The 20,836-nt window shown below is 41.2% G+C and overlaps 1 protein-coding gene across 2 annotated transcripts in view; it reads left to right on the top strand.

Annotated features, from left to right (window-relative positions):
* cacng3b (calcium voltage-gated channel auxiliary subunit gamma 3b) overlaps positions 1 to 19,540 on the top strand; it is a 40,993-nt gene extending 21,453 nt beyond the window's left edge. For both annotated transcript variants that reach the window (XM_089128629.1, XM_039687704.2), the window contains 3 exons: positions 8,499 to 8,582; positions 15,991 to 16,131; positions 16,881 to 19,540. In XM_089128629.1, the coding sequence (XP_088984755.1) occupies positions 8,499 to 8,582; positions 15,991 to 16,131; positions 16,881 to 17,374 (719 nt within the window). In that variant the 3' untranslated portion in view covers positions 17,375 to 19,540. The remainder of the gene's footprint in view (positions 1 to 8,498; positions 8,583 to 15,990; positions 16,132 to 16,880) is intronic.
* Positions 19,541 to 20,836: the final 1,296 nt, after the last annotated feature.

Consider the following 20,836-nt stretch of genomic DNA (forward strand, 5'->3'; position numbering starts at 1 on the left):
TTTGGTGAACTTTGCCTTTAAGGGAGCATCGATGCTCCCTGGTTTTCACAGTGCATTGTGGGATTTTTTTATGGAGCGAAAGCGGAGTTTCAGTCCACTGTTTTGACAGGCTATTTTAAAATGGCTTTAAATGTGGCTCATGTTGACTCATCTTAAACCATTTTTTATGTATAATGTTAAGGGGTGAATCTCACAAAGAAATACCTGGATCATTTTTGCCTGAAAATCAAAAGAAAAAATATACAAATATTAAATGTTAAGGACCAGGTAAGACTTGTTGCATTATCATATTATTTTATTGACTTTTTTGGTTGTTTTGTTGTTGTTGTTGTTGTTGTTGTTGTTGTTGTTGTTGACAAAACATGTTCTCCCAAAAACTGATCACTATAATGCTTATTTTTCATGAAATTTTATTTATTTATTTGGATTGATGAATGGATACTGAGAAACTGCCAGGGTTATGTGTTGGTTGTTTCAGTTTTCATGGTTCCTGATTATGATTTCCATGGTTTTCTGTTTAGTGTTTCGTAGTCAGTGTTAGATGTGTATTTGCCTTGGTTATTTCTCCTGTGTATTCTTGTGATTCATTAAAAAGAACTTTACATTAATTCTGCTTCGTGCCTTGTAGTACTATAACGTGACAGAACGACAAACCACAAAATGGATAAAGCGGCAACATTCATTGCTGTCGCTCATGAAGGACTTTCCTTGTTGAATTATTCTGCCCGGTTTTATGTGTTGGTACAGCACTCCATTCTGGACGATATCATGCTAAAATCGATTTATTGGATAGGAGCAAACTATTATAACCAAATGGAGCTGCCAGAATTAGATGACCTAACATGGCAAGAAGCCATTCTTCGATGCCTGGAACATTTCTAACCATTGTTGATGTCTTTGCCCATAAGTCCAGAGCCCAACCTGCTGCCTTTTAATGTAATTCACAGAAGAAACGCCAGAGCCCACCGCAGACACAGAGGCCGAGCCTGCCACGATGCCATCGCCAGAGCGGACGCCTGACCCTTTCATCTCCCCAAAGACTAAGTCCAACGAAGAGTCTGGCCAGTTGCATGAGCCGGCAACATTGTTCGCCCCTGTGGTTGTGCTTGTAGAGTATTAGGGCATGGAGGGAAGCCCAACCAACACACCTGCCGCTTAGGGTGAGCTGCATCTGACATCTGTACTGTGAAATATTTTGTGGAATGGGAAGAGGTTATTCCCCAAAGTCTCCTGTCGCCACTGGTCCCACCCAGTTCTTAAGCCCTGCGTCCACTGGCTCCCTTCAGTTCCTTGGCTCCACCTCTGTTTGCTCCAGTCTGCTGCACGGATCTGTCTCTGGTCTTTCGGTCTCCAGCTCTGCCTTGGCAAGTGGGTCCTCTGGCTCCTCTGCTTGGCAGCCCATATTTCCACCTTATCCCATTGACTCCACCTTGGCTTCTCCCTCCCTCAGCTTCACCTGGGACCATCGTCCTTACAGCTCCACTGGGCTTCCTCGTCCATCTGGCTCTGCCTTGGTCAGTTGTCGCTCTGCCTGCGACAGGTGTACTTCGTACCTCCACCCCTTTGGCTCCATTGGGCTCCGCCTTCCCTCTGGCTTTCCCTTGGTCCTCTGCCCCATTGGCTGCACCTCAGTTCTCCCGCACCCTGTCTCTACCTCGGGCGCTCATCACTGCTGCTCTTCTTTGGCGTCCAAGACCTAAAGTGTCGCCTGCTCTCTGTGTCTTTTTGGCTCCGTCTGGGTCTCCAACAATCCTGGCTCCAACACTAGTGGCCATGGGCCTTTGTCCTGGTGGTACTTGGGGGTCATTATCTGGTTCCTCCCTCCATCATCTCCTCCCTGGCTCCTTCCCTCATTCCCGTCTCCTCATTGGTGTTTCCCTTTGCCAGCTAGTTTTATCTAGTTGTGTGTAAATAAGCCCCTTTTCATTTACGTGTTTTCTGTGTTTTTTGTTGTCAGTGTTAGATGTCTATTTGCCTTGGTTATTTATCCTGCGTATTCTCCTGATTTATTAAAAATAACTTTGTGTTCTTTCTGTTTAATGCCTTATAGTACTGTAACGTGACAGAAATTGGGAGTTTTTTATATTGTCATTTAATATATTTTATTTTTATAATATATAGTATTGTATTCATGAATTTTTGGCAACATTCAAAAAAATACATTGTATAAAATAATATGTACTGTTACCATTATATACAATTGCTCATATAGTGTTATGGCTGTTTTGATAAAAGCAGTGTTTATAAAGTGACATAAAAACAATTAATTATTATTCATAATTCTTCAACATTGTACGTTGCAAGCAATGATCATTGACGTATTTTATACCACAATATTCGATCTTATTTGAAATTCAAATAATTTAATATCTGAGGATTCAGGCCTTCCCACTTAAAGCATAAATACGTCACATCACAGCAGTCACAGTCACCATGACAATAACCATCCCTCTCTCAGAGCCCTTATCGCCTACTCTTTTTCTGTTCTCCCTCCATCTCTGTGTTATGAGCAGGCGATGTTTGTGTGCCCGTGTCTGCGTGTTTGAGGGAGTGAATAGAGCTGAATGGCTTTGAATGGCCAGTCTGTCAGGTCACCTGTAGACAGTGATGGTGGGAGAGGGCTGCAGGCTGAACCAGAGGGCATTTCTGAAGAAGCCCGAGTGCCCTGATTCACTCTAAATCATTGAAAGCCCTCACCATGCACCACAGAGACCTTTTCTTTCTCTTTCTCAAACAAAATGGCTAAAAGGATTCCATTGACACTCAAACACACATGCAGACCCATGGAAAATAAAATCCTGAAGTTGGTCTATGCAGATTCTTTGGGTGCTGCATGTTCAGTATTAATTCAGAGTAAACACATGTTCTTATTCAAAATGGTACTTGATCAATATGGGTTCTCTTTTCAACATTCGTTTGGTATCTCACTGTGGGAACGCCTCTGGGCGTCACCGATTGAGGAAGCCCCAATTACACCACGTCTGCCGACCATGGCATACCAATCGCTGCAGCGATCAGGGAGTCCTGGCTCCCTGTGTATAAACCGCAGCTACCTGCCGTTTCGTCATTCCTGCTCTCTTCCCCGTGGAAGATTTTGGAAGCTGCCCTTGGGAACTATTTGCTTAACAATTTTCTGACGGAGCTGATAGGTAACCGGCTGAGTATGGGCTTAGCAGTTGTGGGAGAGAGATTGCTGTGGCTGGGTCTGTCAGGGCTCTCTGAAAAAGAGAAAGCAGAGTTTCTGGATGCCCCTATAGATCCAAAAGCCATGTTCAGCATGATGGTAACAGCGATGCGGCAGCAGTGTGACCTGCGGAAGAGGGAAGGAGAAGCTTTCCAGGTCTGTCTCCCTAGAAAGCCAGCGGCTCGGCCTTATCATCCGAGTCGGCTGAATTTCAGACTGTCGGAGAGAGGAGGGCATTCCACTCCGGTCCACCCCAACAGCCGGGCAATTTTTTGCTGTCTCAGTTGCGAAACACCGATCGCCTGGCCCCCCATGGGAATAAGAAGAGGTGGTCGACCTGATACGTCAGCTTGTCATCAGGAAGGGTTGGAAGACAGCACCCAGGGTTTCTCTGTCCCATCCCTTCAGAACGATTCCTCTCTCCCTCCTGTGGGGAAGAGGAGAAGGAATTCAGAGGTGAAGTGTGTGTGTGTGTGTGTGTGTGTGTGTAGACAGTTCAGAGTCAAATGTGTGTGCACCTCTACAGTAGTGAGCAAAGACTGAAAGGGCCCACTTGCTGCTCAGACAGTAAAATGGCACGCATGCACAGTTCATCCCTGGGTATTAACCACCATAGAGAGGGAAGAGGGAATAGAGGCTTCAGTTCGCTGTAAATCCTCGTCTGTTTAATAGAGTGGTAATTTCAGTGGCCAAAGGGGAAGCAGCTCTGGTTTTAGAGGAAGAAATAGCCTCTTTAATGAGAAAGGGAGTGATATGGGTTTATACTCCCTTTATTTTGTGATTCCCAAGAGAGGAGGAGGTCTCCGTCCCATTCTGGATTTACCGGTCATCAACAGACACCTCAGAAAGTACAAATTCAAAATGCTGTCTATCAGAACGTTGTGTCAAAATATTCAGCACGAAGACTGGTTCACCTCGGTGGATCTCCAGGACGCATATTTTCAGAATGTCTCTTTCAGAATGTGTCTTCGGCTACTAGAACTGATGGCCTCAACTGTGTCCGTGGTTCCCCTAGGACTGTTGCGAATGAGGGATTTTCAGAACTGGACATCGTCACAGGGCATTTGCCCAAAGAGCCGCCTCAGCCACAGAGTGCAGGTCTCACCAGAATGCACGAGCGCTCTCTATTATTGGAGAGCCCTGTCTTTACTCAGGACAGGATATCCTCTGGGTCCTATAGTACTGAGAAAAGTGGTGATGAAGGATGCATCTCTCACAGGATGGGGAACAGTGTTCGAGGGCAGAACAGTGAGAGGAGTTTGGTCTCCCACACTGACAGAGAAGCTACTGACAGACTTTCTTGTTCTGAGACATTTTGTGCATTTTCTCAAAAATCATAACGTATTGGTCAGGATAGACAATACAACCGTGATAGCCTACATAAATCGCCAGGGAGGAGTGTGTTCTCACTCGCTTCACATGATAGCGAAGAGACTGATTATGTGGAGCAGCAGGACCTTCCTGTCATTACGCACGCAACGCATGTCCCGAGGATAATGAACAGGGGAGGGTATCTATTGTCCAGAGGGAATCCCCTGGACGGGGAGTGGAGACTCCCCATCCCAGGTGATCGTCATGTTGTAGCAGAGATTCGGCCAGGCTGCCATAGATCTCTACGCATTGCGCAAAGACACACAATGTCAATTCAATTCAAATGTATTTGTATAGCATTCTTCACAATACATATTGTTTCAAACCAGCTTTACAGAAAGTGCGTTTCAGAAATGGACATAGAAAAAATACAGTTAGTTATTCATGTATTAATTTAGGGCATAACATATCGCCGGTGTTGAGTCGTCTCTTCACAGGCATTGAGTCATCTCTTCACAGGTGTTGGGGCATCTGAAGTCTCCGTGAGAGGCTGGATACAAATTGGAATGGAAGAACTCTATTAACAGTAGAAATGCAGAAGGGAAATAGTTTGCATTGCTGCTGTTCTTAATATTAATGCATTCGATCGGATTCAACAGTAGTATAAAAGGTAAGCATTATGTGAATGCTTGGCTAAAGTGATGCGTCTTTAATCTAGTTTTAAACTGGGACAGCGAGTCTGAGCCTCGAACAATATCAGGAAGGCTATTCCAGAGTTTAGCAGGTAAATGTAAGGATGCCCTCCCTCCTTTAGTGAACTTAGATATCCTAGGAAAGACCAGAAGCCTTGAATTTAGTGATCTTAAAGAACGCGATGGATTGTAGGTCGATAGAATGTCCATTAATACACAGGAGCTAAACCATTTAGTGCTTTATAGGTCAGTAGTAGTACTTTGTAATTGATACGGAACTTAATAGGTAACCGGTGTAGAGATGATAAAATTGGTGTTATATGATCATATTTTCTTGACCTATGTCAAGACAATGACAATGTCCGCTGTTCCTCTCTCTGGTCAGCGACGATGCACCATTGGGTGTGGATGCTCTAGCCCACGAGTGGCCAGACGTGTTACTGTGCGCGTTCCCTCTGTTGAGATTGATCGAGCCGACACTACGGAGGTTTCGGGACCGCAGACATGTGATGATTCTGCAGCGTACTGGCTGGGGAGACTGTGGGTTGCGGAGATTGCGCAACTGCTTTACAACCAGCCTTGGCCGTTGCCAGCGTGCAGTGATCTCCTCTCACAAGCCCGGGGGGAAATATTCCATCCCTCCCCTCAGAATCTAGCTCTCTGGCCCTGGCCCATGAGAGGTTGAATCTGAGCGCAGCCTTGCTACCTCCGAAGGTTACTGAGACGATTCAGAATGCGAGGGCTGCCTCGACTCGTTCCATATATAATCTCAAATGGAGAGTTTTTGAGGAATGTGCTCTGTTTGGGACGTGCTGTGTTTTCTTCAGGACCTCCTGGATAGACGCAGAGCTTTTTCCATCGTTAAGGTGTATCTGTCCGCTGTATCGGCATGTCATGTGGGTATTGATTTGGGTACTATTGGCCAAAACCCTCCAGTCTGTTGATTTATGAGAGGTGCATAAAGGCTACACCAAGTATCAAAGCCACTGGTCCAGCCATGGGATTTGTCTGTGGTCCTGTACATGGTCTCTAAAGCCCCGTTCGAGCCTATTGATAGTATTGCCTTAAAGGTGCTCCCTTTAAAGACGGCTCTGTTACTTGTTCTTACAACAGCAAAAATGGTGAGTGAACTACAAGCTTTATCAGTTCACCCTTCATGCATGAAGTTCGCTCCAGGTGGTCAAAGAGCTAATTTTAGAACTATCCCGGCGTTCGTGCCCAAAGATCACGCGGACACGGTAAGAGCAGTGGACTTGCCAGCTTTTCATCCACCTTCTTTTTGTTCTTCAGAGGAGGAGAGGTTACACTGTTTATGTCTGGTTTGCACGCTGTGCAAGTACATTGCGTAAGAGCAACCAGTTGTTTGTCTCGTGGGCTGTCTCTTATAAGGGAAAACCTATCAACATCCCATCAACGCCTTTCCCACTGGGTGGTAGAGGCTATCGTGTTATGTTACAATAGCATGAATATAGAGCCCCCAGTAGCATCACAAGCACATTCTACTAGGGGGGATGTCTACATCCTGAGCTCTATTTAAGGGGATTTCTATTCAAGAAATTTGCGCGGCAGGCAGCTGGTCCTCTCGGCACACATTTATTCGTTTCTATGGACTGGATGTTATAGAACCCTCTCTGGCCCACTCAGTTCTGGGAGTGAGTAGTCAGGTGGTATGAGGTGGTTCTAATAGGGGATTATCACGCTTCCGGGTTTCATGGGCGGGATTTGTCAACTTTGTGCAAGTCCACTTCCGACGCAGTTCAACAATGCCTGAGACGAATGCTATATATGTCACTGCTCTGTTCCACTTTGTAAATCTAACCAACAACGCCAACCCTACTTAAGCTTTCATGGATTCTCGACTGAATTGAGTATAAGGAAGAAGTGGATTAAAACTTTAAAATAAAACAAGGTAGCATGTTTGTTTGCAGCCGGCACTTTAGTGAATCAGACTTATTTACCAGGGATGCCGTATAAATAAACTTAGTGTAGTCCGTCATCAGTTCGCCAGGAGAAGTGGCAGTGCACAAAGATCACAGAATCCAGGAGTACTACGTATCAGCGAGATAATCCCCTAGAAAGGGGGCATCTTTCCCCATGGTATCTGGGACTATGATTCAGTTACTATTTATATCCCCTCTTCTTCCATCTGCTTCGTCAGCATATCGGCGATACGGGAGTTGTCTATATCCCATAGTGAGATACCAAACGACTGTTAGAAAGAGAATGTTAGGTTAGTGACGTAACCCTGGTTCTCTGATAACATGAAGTGAGGTATCTCACAACATTGCCCTCCTTGCCTTTTCGCACGGAGAAGAGATAGGCGGAGAGAGACGAAACGGCAGGTAGCTGCGGGTTTATATACAGGGAAGGGAACTGGGACTCCCTGATCGCTGCAGCGATAGGTCTGCCATGGTTGGCAGACGTGGTGTAATTGGTGCTTCCGCAATGAAGTGATACTTCACTTCATGTTATCAGAGAATCAACCTAGGTTACGTTAGTAACCTAACGTTTTTCAATGGCTTATTCGTTTATGGTCTGAGATGCCAATGCCATTTTAATATTTGTAAAACATACTTAACATTTGGTTGTTCTTGTTGATAATTTATTCTGAAATTTTTTTGTGTGACTTTTTTTGTATTTTCAGGTTCAATAAAATTGTATATTTAATGTATTTTATGTATTAATTATTGTTTATTCATTATATTTTAATATTTTAACAGTTACTTTGTGTTTTAACAATACTGTGCATTGATATTAGCTACAGAGAAGCTGATGCATCAGTATTGCTTAAAAGGGTAACATTTCAAAACACAAACCGAGTGTTTGAGCTGTGTACTCCTCCTTTAATCCAGAGGAGGAATATGACAGCATGTGTCAGAATGGTTTCCCCCTACATAGGGCACACGTATTTGGTACGATAAACCTCTTCATTAGCTGGTCACATGTTACGCCCAAGGGCAGAAACGTTATTTTTGTTCATTTGTCATCTTGAGCGCACAGCCGAGTGAACGGGTTGTCAGTGAATGCACAAGAAGGCATGCATACTTGCACATACACACACATATACATAGCAAGCAGCTTACTAGGACTGTGCTCATTGACCTGATAAATGCATAAGAAAACACAGCAAATTAAACCCACCAAGACACATTTACACAAAAAATGCACTCCTGGGCTGTATTTGTGTATTTGTATGCACTCCAACACATGCATGCAAAAAAATAGACTAATGGTATTTTACTCTCTCTCTCTCTCTCTCTCTCTCTCTCTCTCTCTCTCTCTCTTCTGCTCTCTGTTCTTCATGGCTGCAGGAACATTTCGAGGTGTCTGTAAGAAGATTGACCACTTTCCAGAGGATGCAGATTATGAGCAGGATGCAGCAGAGTATTTACTACGTAAGTCTGTCAAAACACCACACATCAGGGGCGTTTTCTCTGATGAGGCAAGACAGCTCTTCAAAATAAATTAGATGAGAAAAGAATCGACTACAAAACAAACATATTTTATGACCTCAAATACTGTGTAAATCGCTCATTTTTATGAAGTAACACTGTCCAGCAGATAAACTGGGAGGCAACCTGTCTTTTAGCTATGTTTGGGTCTGAGATCCTATTGTTACATAAATGTGAAGGGCAGGGAATGATATAATACAGGCGATAAGTCATTGGAGGAGACATAGTGCCTCCATGCCACTGTGATTGGCTGATTGTGTAGTGGGTGTGATAATGCCTACCTATCATGGCCCACAAATTGCTTTAATGGGTCGGAATGCTAGTAATTAATTACAAACGACTAACCCTCTCTGATATCATCACTGTTGGTCCCTCTGAATCAGAACAAACTAAAAATTACTTATTTGATTTTAGCAAGCGCTCTTTGAGGTGCACCTTCATGCCTGACAGCATTTTATGAGAAGATCTCTGTTAATAAAAATAATAATAGGAAAAATAATGATAATAGCTGAAAAGTTTGTTGTAAAAAACGATACACAAAATATGATTGTTACTGTATTTTTGGAGTTATCCTTTTTTAAGTTATTTATAAATGCATAAATGTTATTTATAATAAACGATGCATGTTGGTATTATTGAAAAGTCTCAATATACACAATTCAATGGTTTGGGGTCAGTGTCTTTTTTTATAGAAATTAAAGGGATAGTTAACTTTGAAATGAATTTTTGGTATTTTTTAGCTTACATCAAGGGCATTCAAGATGTAGGTGTCTTTGTTTCCGCAGTAGTTTAAATTTTGATATTTTTAGGTCAAACTTTCTTGTTCTTGTCTTGTTCTTTCTTTTTCTCGTTCTTGTCTGTCAGTCATATAATGAAGGTCTATGGTCACCACCTCAAAGAGCATGCACAGAGAAGTCCAAATTAAACATGGTTTAATGACTCGTAAATGTAAGTACACACTGATGGCCTAAGACACGAAACGAGCGGTTTGTGTGAAAAAACGAACAGTATTTATATTGTTTTTACCTCTTCAAACCACAGCCACGTCCAAATGATCTGAGGCCCCGTCCACACTACTGCGTTTTCGTTTAAAAACAGAGAATTAAAACGAATACAATCTCTGTCCACACCAGCGTTTTAGCTGCGTATCTCCATCCACATTAAAACGCTTGAAGACGTGGATCACGTGGCCATTCACCAACACTGGGCATGCGCATGCCGGTGTAAATACTGGCTGACGAATCAGGGAAGGATACGTCATGACTGATGACACCCAATCATAGAGCCGAGCGTTAGCCTCTGCGTCATCGTTTCTAAACTCCTCCATTTTGTTCCGTCCACACTAAAATGCCTTCCGGAGATTCAAAACGCAAAACGGAGCTGCAGCGTTTCTAAACTTCTCTGTTTTAGGTCTTCGTTTTTCCCGTTTTAGTCTGGACGGGAGTGCAAACGTAGCAAAAGGTCTCCGTTTTTAAACGAAACACAGTAGTGTGGACGGGGCCTGAGGGCACAGGCATTTCGGTCTGACATTAAAGATAAAGACATTAATAATGCAACCAAATATTTTTATTTTGAATAAATCCTATTCTTTTGAAATCAAGATAATAATCTTGAAAAACAAGATAATAAAATGTATAATAATACATTTTCTCAATAATAAGTCTCTCAAGCAGCAAATCATCATATTAGTGTTATTTCTGAAGTGACACTGAAGACTGGAGTAATGATGCTGAAAATTCAGCTTTGACATCACAGGAATAAATTACATTTTAAAGTATATTACAATAGAAAATAGTTATTTCACAATATTACTGTTATTTTGACCAAATAAATGCAGTCTTAGTGAGCATAGGAGACTTCTTTCAAAAACATTAAGAAATCTTTCTGGCCACAAATTTTGAATGATAGTAATATGGGACCATACAGCAAAATTGTTGTATTGGTTGTCCATTTAATAAATGGTGCTCTCATAAACCATATAAAAATCAAATGGCATATGAATTTATACTTGAATAAAAACTAGAACTTTCCAAAGTCCACCAAACACAGTCGCATCTTACTGTACGTTCACACCAATACCGACTTGAGCTTCCAAAGCGTCCGGAAGTCATTCATTTCCAATGGAAGCTGGCTTTTCTCGGCTGCAAGGAGCGTCAAATCCATCGGCGTCGCGTTTTGGGCGTTTTGAGCGTTTTGAGCGTCAATCAGAAAGTTGAAAGAAACTAAACTTAATGGTAATGAGCTATGACATGGTTTAGTGAATGTGATTTCCATATGTTCCTGAATATGTTCTAAGTAAGACATGGTACTGGATCAACATATTTTGTTGATCCTGGATCAACATTCCTGTCCCTACCCAATCCCTACCCCTAAACCTAACCCTACCCATAACTTTTCCCTAAAATCTGAGGGCAATGAAAGGTGAATAGCACTGATGTTTAAGTACTTCACCCTGGTTCTAAGCTGTAAACTTGTCCCTCAAATCTGATTGGTTGATTGGAAAGTTGATCCAGGATCAACAAAGATGTTGATCCAGGAACATATGGTACTTGGTGAAATCACGTTCACTGAACCACGTCATTGCTCATTTCCATAAAGTTTAGCTTCTTTCCACTTTCTGATTGACGCTCAAAACGCTTAAAATGCCCAAAATGGATTTGACACTCCTTGCAGACGAGAAAAGCCAGCTTCCATTTGAAAATGAATGACTTCCAGCCAATTTGGAAGCTCAAGTCGGCAGCGGTGTGAACGTACAGTTATTCACACATCTTACTGTCTCACAATCACCCAGATTATATGCATAGAGAAGGGTCGTTTTGGCGAGATGGATTTTTCTTGTTTAGTCCTCCTAGGTTTCTTCAGTTTTTGCAATGACCTCCACACTTTTTACCATCATATAGATTAGGTGCAGCATGTCTTGAAATTGCTTGGTGACTGAAGCCGAACAAAGTAGAAGCACGCATTCAAGCATGTCATGGTTTATGCTTAGTGATAAATCATGCTTACCCACAAGCCTTTACACTGTCATGGTCATTTGGTTGTACTATTTAAGTGACATCTTCTTTAACTGGCTCCCCTATGTAAATTCGTACATATTCTTGGAATATGTTTGTTTTCTCAGATGTGTGTTTTTGCTTGCGCGTTTTAATGCATATGTCAATTACATCATTTATGATGAGACGCCCAGCAGATTCCTGTGATTATGAATCTCTGCTGCAGTGCATACAATGACACATTAAAAGGATAGTTCACCCAAAAGAGAAAAATCTTTCAATATTTACATGTGTGTGTGTGTATACAGTATATATTATATTATTATTCATTGCGATTAATTATGTGTAGTTTTTTTGTTTGTGTGTATTTTTTTTTTTTCAACTATGGAAGTCAATGGTGCCAAACAACTGTTTGGTTCCAGTCATTCTTCAAAATATCTTTCTTTGTGTTCAGCAGAAGAAACTTATACAGGTTTGCAACAACTTGAGGGTGAGTAAATGATAACAGAATTTTAATTTTTGGGTGGAGTATCCCTTGAAGGTGTTTTTTTTTTTTGTGCGTTTACCGCTGTCGGCCAGAAAACTCATATTTCAATATTTCGTTGTTGTTGTTTTTTTTCCTGTGAATCATTACTAATGGTCAACTTTTATGTTTATCTGTAGGTTTTGAAAATATTTAACCAATGAAAAGTATTATAAAAGACTTGTATAACTGTATTGGAACTCTATACTCAAACAAAGTCATTAATTACTCACCCCCATGCTGTACCAACCCCATAAGACCTTTGTTCATCTTCGGAAAGCAAATTAAGATATTTTTGATTAAATTTGAGAGGTGAATCACTGATAGATAGGCTGCCTAAAGGACTGAAATTCCATGTGACAACAGTGGCTCAACTATAAGTTTATCAAGCGACAAGAATGCTTTTTGTGCGAAAAAACAAACAAAAATAACGACTTTATTCAACTATTCCTTTTCTTCCCTGTAGGCCTGAGACGAGAGTTCAAGAGATTTCCACGATGCATGCGCGAGAACTGCGATCAGTCCAGTTCTTGAACTCTCGTCTCAGGCCTACAAGGAAGAAAAGGAATAGTCAAATAAAGTCGTTATTTTTGTTTGTTTTTTCGCACAAAAAGTATTCTCGTCGCTCGATAAACTTATACTTGGGCCACTGTAGTTACATGGAAAATTTAAACATTTTCTTCAATGACTTTCTGGGCCGTCAAGTTTCGATCCCTTAGTAGCAGTGACCCACCTCTCAGATTTAATCAAAAATATCTTCATTATAACTTGTAAGTTGGCAAAAACGCACAATAATGCACTTGCTATCTCAGATGTGGCCGTTCTAATGATGGGCAAAACATGTTTGTCTGACAGTCGCTGGTCAAGAACCTCATAACTCCGAGCTTGATTTGGCAAGTGTCTGACCATATTATTATTACAATTATGTGAACCCACGTTAAATTATATAAACGTTTAATTATTTTTAAAAAATACAGTGTTTTTCCCGTTTTCAGAAAAGTAGCAGTTTTCGACTTACAAGGTTTCCTTCTGACAGCAATGATGTGCTGTTGTTGCATGTATTGTAGAGAGTGAAAATTCTTCAAAATAAAATCCTTCTTTGTGTTCTATGCGAAGAAAAATATGAGTTTGGAATGGCAAGAGAGTGAGAAAATAATGGCAGCAATGTAATTTTTCATTTTTGGGTGAACTGTTCCTTTAATAACGAGTCCAACGGCAGCCTTCCACACTGGAGATTTATGGCGAGACTGATGTGATGTGAGATCTTACTGCATGTAAACAACAAACCACACCAAGCGAGGTTTCTGCCAATAACTATTTACACTAGACATCTTAGAATGAAGTTTCACAAGAGATGAGCCTAGCGTGATCAGTTTCGGCATGACTGTTTGTGCAAACCAAAAATACAGACATCCTATCCAGACTTTAAAGACAAGATAGAGAGAAAACAGGAGACCAGAGGCATAGTTTAAAGCTTAGCGTTACAGCTCCTTTCGCTTCTCTGTTTATCCTGCTATTGGCATGTCATTCACAGTAAACAATGCCGTGACATACATTCATGAGCACTATAAATATACATTTTTGAGCGAAATTTGTGGAGCTTATTATGAAAGAAATGCAGTCAACATGGTTAATTTCTCTGCCTCTGATTCCCTCTGTCTTTATCTGTCTCTCTAATAGCGTACTTTAGTTACCCTTGAAATGACTGTCTCTCCCTATAAGCATTGTTCTAATTTCTCTGTTATTCATTTGAAGCAGAGGGCCATGTCCTCTGGCTTAACATGCTCTGCATGCGGATTCAGATGGGCATTTCACATTCTGCCCGGCACATCTTTGTGTACAAAATGCCCACCGCACAGACTTCAGGGGATTTGCTAGGCTGATAACCTCGGCTTGTTAGCCAGAGAGGCCCATCCATCCAGTTTTCAAACTGGAAGTCTAAGTCATCCCACAGAGGTATTACCCTACGTAGATCTTACCTGTCAGCGAAGCGATGGACCCATCAAGGACGCAGATGTCATCCCTTTTGTTGCATGCTAATGCTCTGTACAATCCTCTTCAATAAATATCTCCCGTTTCCAGCTGTAATTAAGCACAGCTCGGCCACTGATCCATTTTTCAAGGATGGCAGGAAAATTGGATGATGGAGGAGTATTTTGTCTTCCCCTGGGCACCAATATATTAATGAGGTGTGCCATAGGAGACTGCTGATCCACTGAGGAAAGAGAGAAATGAAGAAGAGGGAAGGAGAGTGACATGTGTTATAGAAAGACAATGAAACCATAGTGCAGTTGCCTTCATAAACAACTGACCCCATTTGATCATCAATGAAAGCACATCTGTTTAATGCTCAAACAACATTTAAAGTCATGCATTCTTTTATCATAGACTAAATGGCAAGTTAAAAGTAAAAAAAATCCTTTCTTGTTACTCCACTTTGGGTTGAATTGGGTTCCTTTAACTGAGAAGGCCATACATGATATTGAATTGAAATTTTAATCGGAGTGATGGGGAAATGAAGAAAACATGGACTTATTCTCTCTCTTTTGGCTGCTCCCATTAGGGGTCACCACAGCATTCCTTATGTTTGTTTGATTCCCTTTCTAATAATTTTGACTTGTTGTACCTATATATTCCCTGATATATTTTAATGTATTTATCAATTAAAACGGTCAAAGCATTTAAGAGCTATTAAACGAATGGTAATTTTTACATATAGCACCATAAAATGTCCATCACATTGTTTCAGATATCTTCATAAAATTAAGTAAATCCAAATTTGAGGTAAATCCTTGAAAATCAATGGTTTTCCATGTATGAATGCTTTTATCCCACTCTAGCTTACTTAATGCTTTACAGCGCATGCAAACGTTATGCTTTTGCATGAATGGTTCATTGATTTGCATTGTTTTTAGAAAGAGTGGATTTACATAAACATTAGTGTCAATTATTACATGTATGCAGTAAAGGATAATGCAAAAGCTGAATTTCAGAAAAGGCTATACTAATGGATTTTCCAATCACATTCACTGGTTATTTCATCTGTAGACATGATTGCCCCTCTTGTTCCAAAATATTTATTTCTTAGAGGGAGGATAAGCGCTCGGAAGGGCAAATGCTGCAGTGCTGCGGTATGCATAGCAATAGAGTACTGATAAGAGCAGTCAACTAGGCTATTGACATTGATCCTGACACTCTCAGACGCCCCTCCTTTAACTTTTATCCTGTTTTTGAAGAGGCCGATCAAGCTTGATCTGAGGCAGAGAGAAGGAGCGAGGAGTTCAGCTAGTCTGAGAAGCCCCATGTGTGCTGCATTTTCTGATCCAGAACTGTCCGCAAATAATTGGATGGAAGTATGAGGCATTTTGGACAGATGCTGTGTGTTGCAATGCTCAGATCTGCGACGATTTAACTAAACACTGACATTCTTTTGGCAGGGCACCATTAGATGGCTCACTCGGGATGGAACCTTGAAATCCCGGGTTATTAGACCAAATACCTCTGTATTGCTTTTTAATTCTCTTAACATCTATGAGAGAATAGCTCTCATTATACCATAAATCGAAAACATACCAACCTATGTGTATTATAAAACAAGTAATTATGTCAGTAAATCTTATAGGGATAGCTCACCAAAAATGTCAAGATCCTTTCACCATCATGCAGTGTGATTATTTATTTAGCCGAATGTCTGGGGTGCTTTTTTTCCATACAGCAAAATGAAATGCTATACAACGAGAAGTCATTCTTTTGTAAAAAAGTGTGATCACAAAAATATTGTGTGTACTTTTTACCGTGACACTAATTTGGTTGGGTTTGCTTGTATCTCCCTCAGGAGCGGTGAGAGCGTCCAGCATCTTCCCCATCATGAGCGTTGGACTTCTGTTCATGGGAGGTTTGTGTGTGGCTGCCAGTGAGTTTTACAGGAGCAGACACAATGTCATCCTCAGTGCTGGAATCTTCTTTGTCTCTGCTGGTAAGAGATTAAACCCACTGCATCAGTACGGGCGCTCTCAGCCTGTTTATATTTTTAGCTTTAGCATATTTCACTCATACCACAGTCAATTGTCCAAACCAGGGTTTCCCCACATCCGAATACGGCATGCTGAAAATAGATTAGTTCACAGACAGGTTAGGATGTCGTTCTCCCCGTAGACTCTGCAGATCCGTGTTGACTTCCCAGATTAACTCTGATTATTGACAAAGGAAATGGATGGGCCGGCTTGAGAGGTGTAAACAAACAGCAGGCCAGCGTATTGACCCACTGCTGTAGTTCTGGCATGGAAAGGGGTGACAGACGGGGATCCTCAAACAGAACTGCATGTTGGTCAAATATTTAGAGAAGGCCCCATTAGGACCTCATGAGCACACAAATGAGCCCAACTCCCTCCGTTAGAACTGAATTATGATGAATCAATCCTCGTGATTGCAGCGAATGCACTGACGATGACTGAGCGTTGCTTTGTACACAACAATTTCCTTCGAATTGCCTCATCCTATTGGTGATGATCTAAATATTCAACTGCAAACTGGTAATTATTTATCCTTCAATGTGATGGCGATGATAAAAAGCTAATTAAAATGTTTCAATTGTTCTTTTTTTTTCTTTGTTCCGCATGGCTGATAAGCAATGCGTTCTTGTGTAATGATACGGAATGATGAGCCACAGCTGCGTGCTGAGCCGTAACTTTCTCTCCCTCTCCTCTGCTTTTACTCTTCACGCAGGCCTAAGTAACATCATCGGCATTATCGTGTACATATCCGCCAATTCAGGTGACCCGGGCCAGAGCGACTCGAAGAAGAGCTACTCGTACGGCTGGTCCTTCTACTTCGGCGCCCTGTCCTTCATAATGGCCGAGATGGTGGGCGTGCTCGCCGTGCACATGTTCATCGAGAAACACCGGAAGCTGCGTGCCAAATCCCGCACTGAGCTGATCAAAAAATCAGCTTTCAGTCGCATCCCCAGCTACCGCTACCGTTTCCGCCGGCGTTCCAGCTGCCGCTCCAGTGAGCCCGCCTCTCGTGACGCTTCGCCCATGGGCAAGAGCGGGTACACGGGCCCCGCTGCGGCAGACATCTCCATGTACACCCTGTCCAGGGATCCCTCCAAGGCGGCTATGGGTGCCTTGCTCAACTCCGAGAGGGAGTTTTTGCAGGCTCACAACTCCAACGCTAAGGACTTCAAAGATGCTGCCAACAGGAGGACCACTCCAGTCTGAGAGAGTATAAGCACAGAGGAAGTGCCATGGCCAAGACGTGACAACCACAGACTTGAGCTGGACCCCAGCAGGAAGAAGAATTCACTCGAGGCCTGCAGGGCTATAACCCTCTTTCTATAACAGTATACAGTATATAAATATATAGATGGTAATTGTTAGATCATTGGTGCTTCCTTTTAATCCTCATTTTTTAGTCACTGTTTCTGTTGTTTCACACATCCCTTCCCCCAAGGGCTACTCGAGTAGAATGCTAGTCCTCTCTTCAGTGTCATTCATTTTCCCATTGAAGTTCCTGAAGTGCACAAAGGTAGCCCAGCGAAACTGTGACGCCCTCTGAGGGAAGGATTGTTTCCGCTTCTGACAGATGAACCGAAAGGCTGTCCCGATACTCGCCTTATGCACAGCTCGGTAGCCCATAGCTGTGAGTGCCGCCTCACAATCACACGATTGTATACAATTGTTGGTTTCTCTCCCGGGTTGGAACTTGAGCCCACAACTAGTGCCACTGTCTAATGCTGATCACCCCCACTCATCCCACCTACACACTGCCCAGGAGCTACTTGGCCGGGCTCTGCATGCCATTCACACGGTTATTATTTATTTATTTATTTATTTATTTTTTACGTTTACTCCCAATATTTCCATTTCAAACTCCCCAGATTCCCTGGCATAAACTTTTATAACAGGGTTAAAGTGCTTGTTATTAAATATTATATTTTAGCCCACCAAAGTTTTTTGGTATTACATTGTTTTCATTGAAATTTAAAAAAAAAAATAATAATAATATATAGCGGAAGGTTTTCTGTGAGATTTCCTTGATAAGAAGCTTATTGAAGGCCCTTGTGCTTATTAATATGGATATTGTGGTCATTATTGCTGTAGAGTTTTCTTCATCTGTTTGCGAAAGAAAAGCAGTCGGCTGCCAAATGTAGATTTCTTAATTGTGTATAGTTGAAATATTTTTAGAGAAAATATTGTTCACCAAAAGCTGGGCATCAAGAGTCTAAAGGAACTGCCCTGAGTACTTGTATCCTTCACATATCATGAATTGACAAACCTCCAAATGGGCTGATGGGATTTTCAGGTTCCAGTCCAAACAACAAACGCTATGCTTATGAACATCCAACACCTCATTGAAAATATATACTGCTCATTCTATCTACATTAACGCTACGTCAATGCTATACTGAACTTAACTACAAAATATAAATGTATACTGTACTTTAGTTGCTTAGTTAATGTTATCAATATCATACTGATTAATATTAAACTCCAAGGGCTTTTGGTTTTCAAACAACGAGCATACAAGGGCTTTAAAGAAGTTTAGCCAACAGAGAAAACAACAGATCTGCCCTTAAAATTGTTCAATTGAAAGAAAGAAAAAAATCTGTACCTGACAATTATATTCATGTATGCAAAACACATCCAGACGTGATGATATAATGTATACTATAAGTTTTCCTTTGCATTGCTCACAATTATTAATCCATGTGTCAGTTAGGTAGAAATGGAAGTAGATCTTGAAACATCTATAATAATGTAGTTTTTTCAGATATTCACCTCATTTCAGAACCCCCAAAAGCTGACGTGCATGTACTTTAGCTTTCAGATTCATGCAAGCCAGCCGCTCATCTCCAGTTTTATTTCATTCAGCTTACGGAAGTCATGCTAAAGATCTGCCGCCTCACTGGAAATATTACTGTAAATGTTGCCTTTTGTTTGGATCCACTTTATGTTGTGAAACCGTGCTGTTCTGGGTCCAAAACTGAGTGTTTCATATTTGAAGGAGTCCACCAGAGTGAACAGTTTAACCCTTCAAGTCTCTCTCAGAGCACCTAGTGCCTGTCTCTTCTGCCTACTCCAAGCACCCATCGCTTTTGCTCGCTTGCTCCTTCATCTCCATCACAGTCTCGCATCAGCTCCTCTTTACTAGGACTGTTATTGCTCAGCCAATCACATCCATAGAGTCTTAGGCCATGTCACTCACCACTTAGGCCTGCAACATTGTGTACGTGACCTCTCAATGAAAACAGCAGTCTCAGCTCGATACGTGCTGTGGAAAAAAAAGCACACCTTTTAAATACAGTAGTTTACATCAATAAAGATAATAGTCGGAGAGATATTTAAAGATTTAGAAAAAAATAAATAAAGTCAGTTTCAAGAATGCCAACAATGCACTCTTTGTCTTCTTCACAAAATGTGTGCAAACCGAAATAATGCACAAAATAAATGTTTTGGTTCAGAATCAGGGATGGAAAAGTCAACATGAAATCAAAATTGACCCGATTTACTCTCTTAATTCACATTACAGGTAATCGGTGCACATTATTCCAAAGAAATTAATATGTATATATAATAAAAATGTTTATTCATAATCTTTCATAGGTTTTGCTTTTCGTCTAATGTCAGCAATAGGGCTCCATACTAATTACAATTACAACTGCACCTAACTAGCTTTTTTTAGAATACCTTGTGTTGTCAGTGAAGTTGTGAGTTCAAGGCTGTTTTGTGAATCTTTTCATTCAAATGAACCGGTTTATGTGAGTAATTTGCTCATGTCAATCAAGCATCACGGCTCATGCTGCGAATGAAACTTTGACGCAGACTTTAAGTCGCCTTTTCACCTTTTCCATTGTGGAGTAATAAGGGGGCTGTTCTGATCACATGCGATCATAAGCTTTGTTTTGAGCTTCTGGTGTGTTGAACTATATTTGCTGCTAGATTGTATGCAGCTGACTGACCAGTTGTGAAACTGGTTAGAATTTTCTCTACAATTTCTCTAAAACTGCCATTAATAAATAATTATGTGAATATTAATTTTGTTGATTAGCCCCTACTATGCTTTTCTTTCAAATGTATCTTTGGTCATTTGTTTTGTGTGGATATATTTGAACATTTTGTGAAACTGCCAGTAGAGGGCAAAATGTAACAATCGTATATGAATGTTGGAGAAAGTGGAAAGGTGGCTTATCAAGATGGTCAACATGACGAATCTGCATATGAACGCACATAAAGCTTTTTCGGTTGTCACAATTTTTTTGGTGCATTTGAGACCATTTGAATTGTAGTCTGGAGGCTTGAGGAATCAAAATCATGTAATTTACAGAGGCCACTTTTCATGGTATTTTTCAATAAACATCACAAATAAGTCACATTATGTAAAAAAATTTCATGTTGACTTTAACACTTTGAGGGTACACCCATTCAGTGCCCTATTATATACCCTATTAAACAACTATATCCAATGTCATGATATTTAACTATTAGCCTATCTATCTACGTTGATTGAGAGGTCAGACAGTGTCTTCAAACATCTGAAGATAAATCCTCCACAGCGAAGCCTGGAAAAGCATTTAAAACACTCTTTTTAAAAAAAGCCACTCATCATCAGAGACGTTGGAAAAAAGCCTGAGGAGTTTGCCGGGAAACATTTAAGTGACTCGCATACACACGACTCACAGG

The sequence above is a fragment of the Pimephales promelas genome, chromosome 3, assembly GCF_988280905.1.
Source record: "Pimephales promelas chromosome 3, fPimPro1.hap1.1, whole genome shotgun sequence".
Taxonomy (NCBI): Eukaryota; Metazoa; Chordata; class Actinopteri; order Cypriniformes; family Leuciscidae; genus Pimephales; species Pimephales promelas.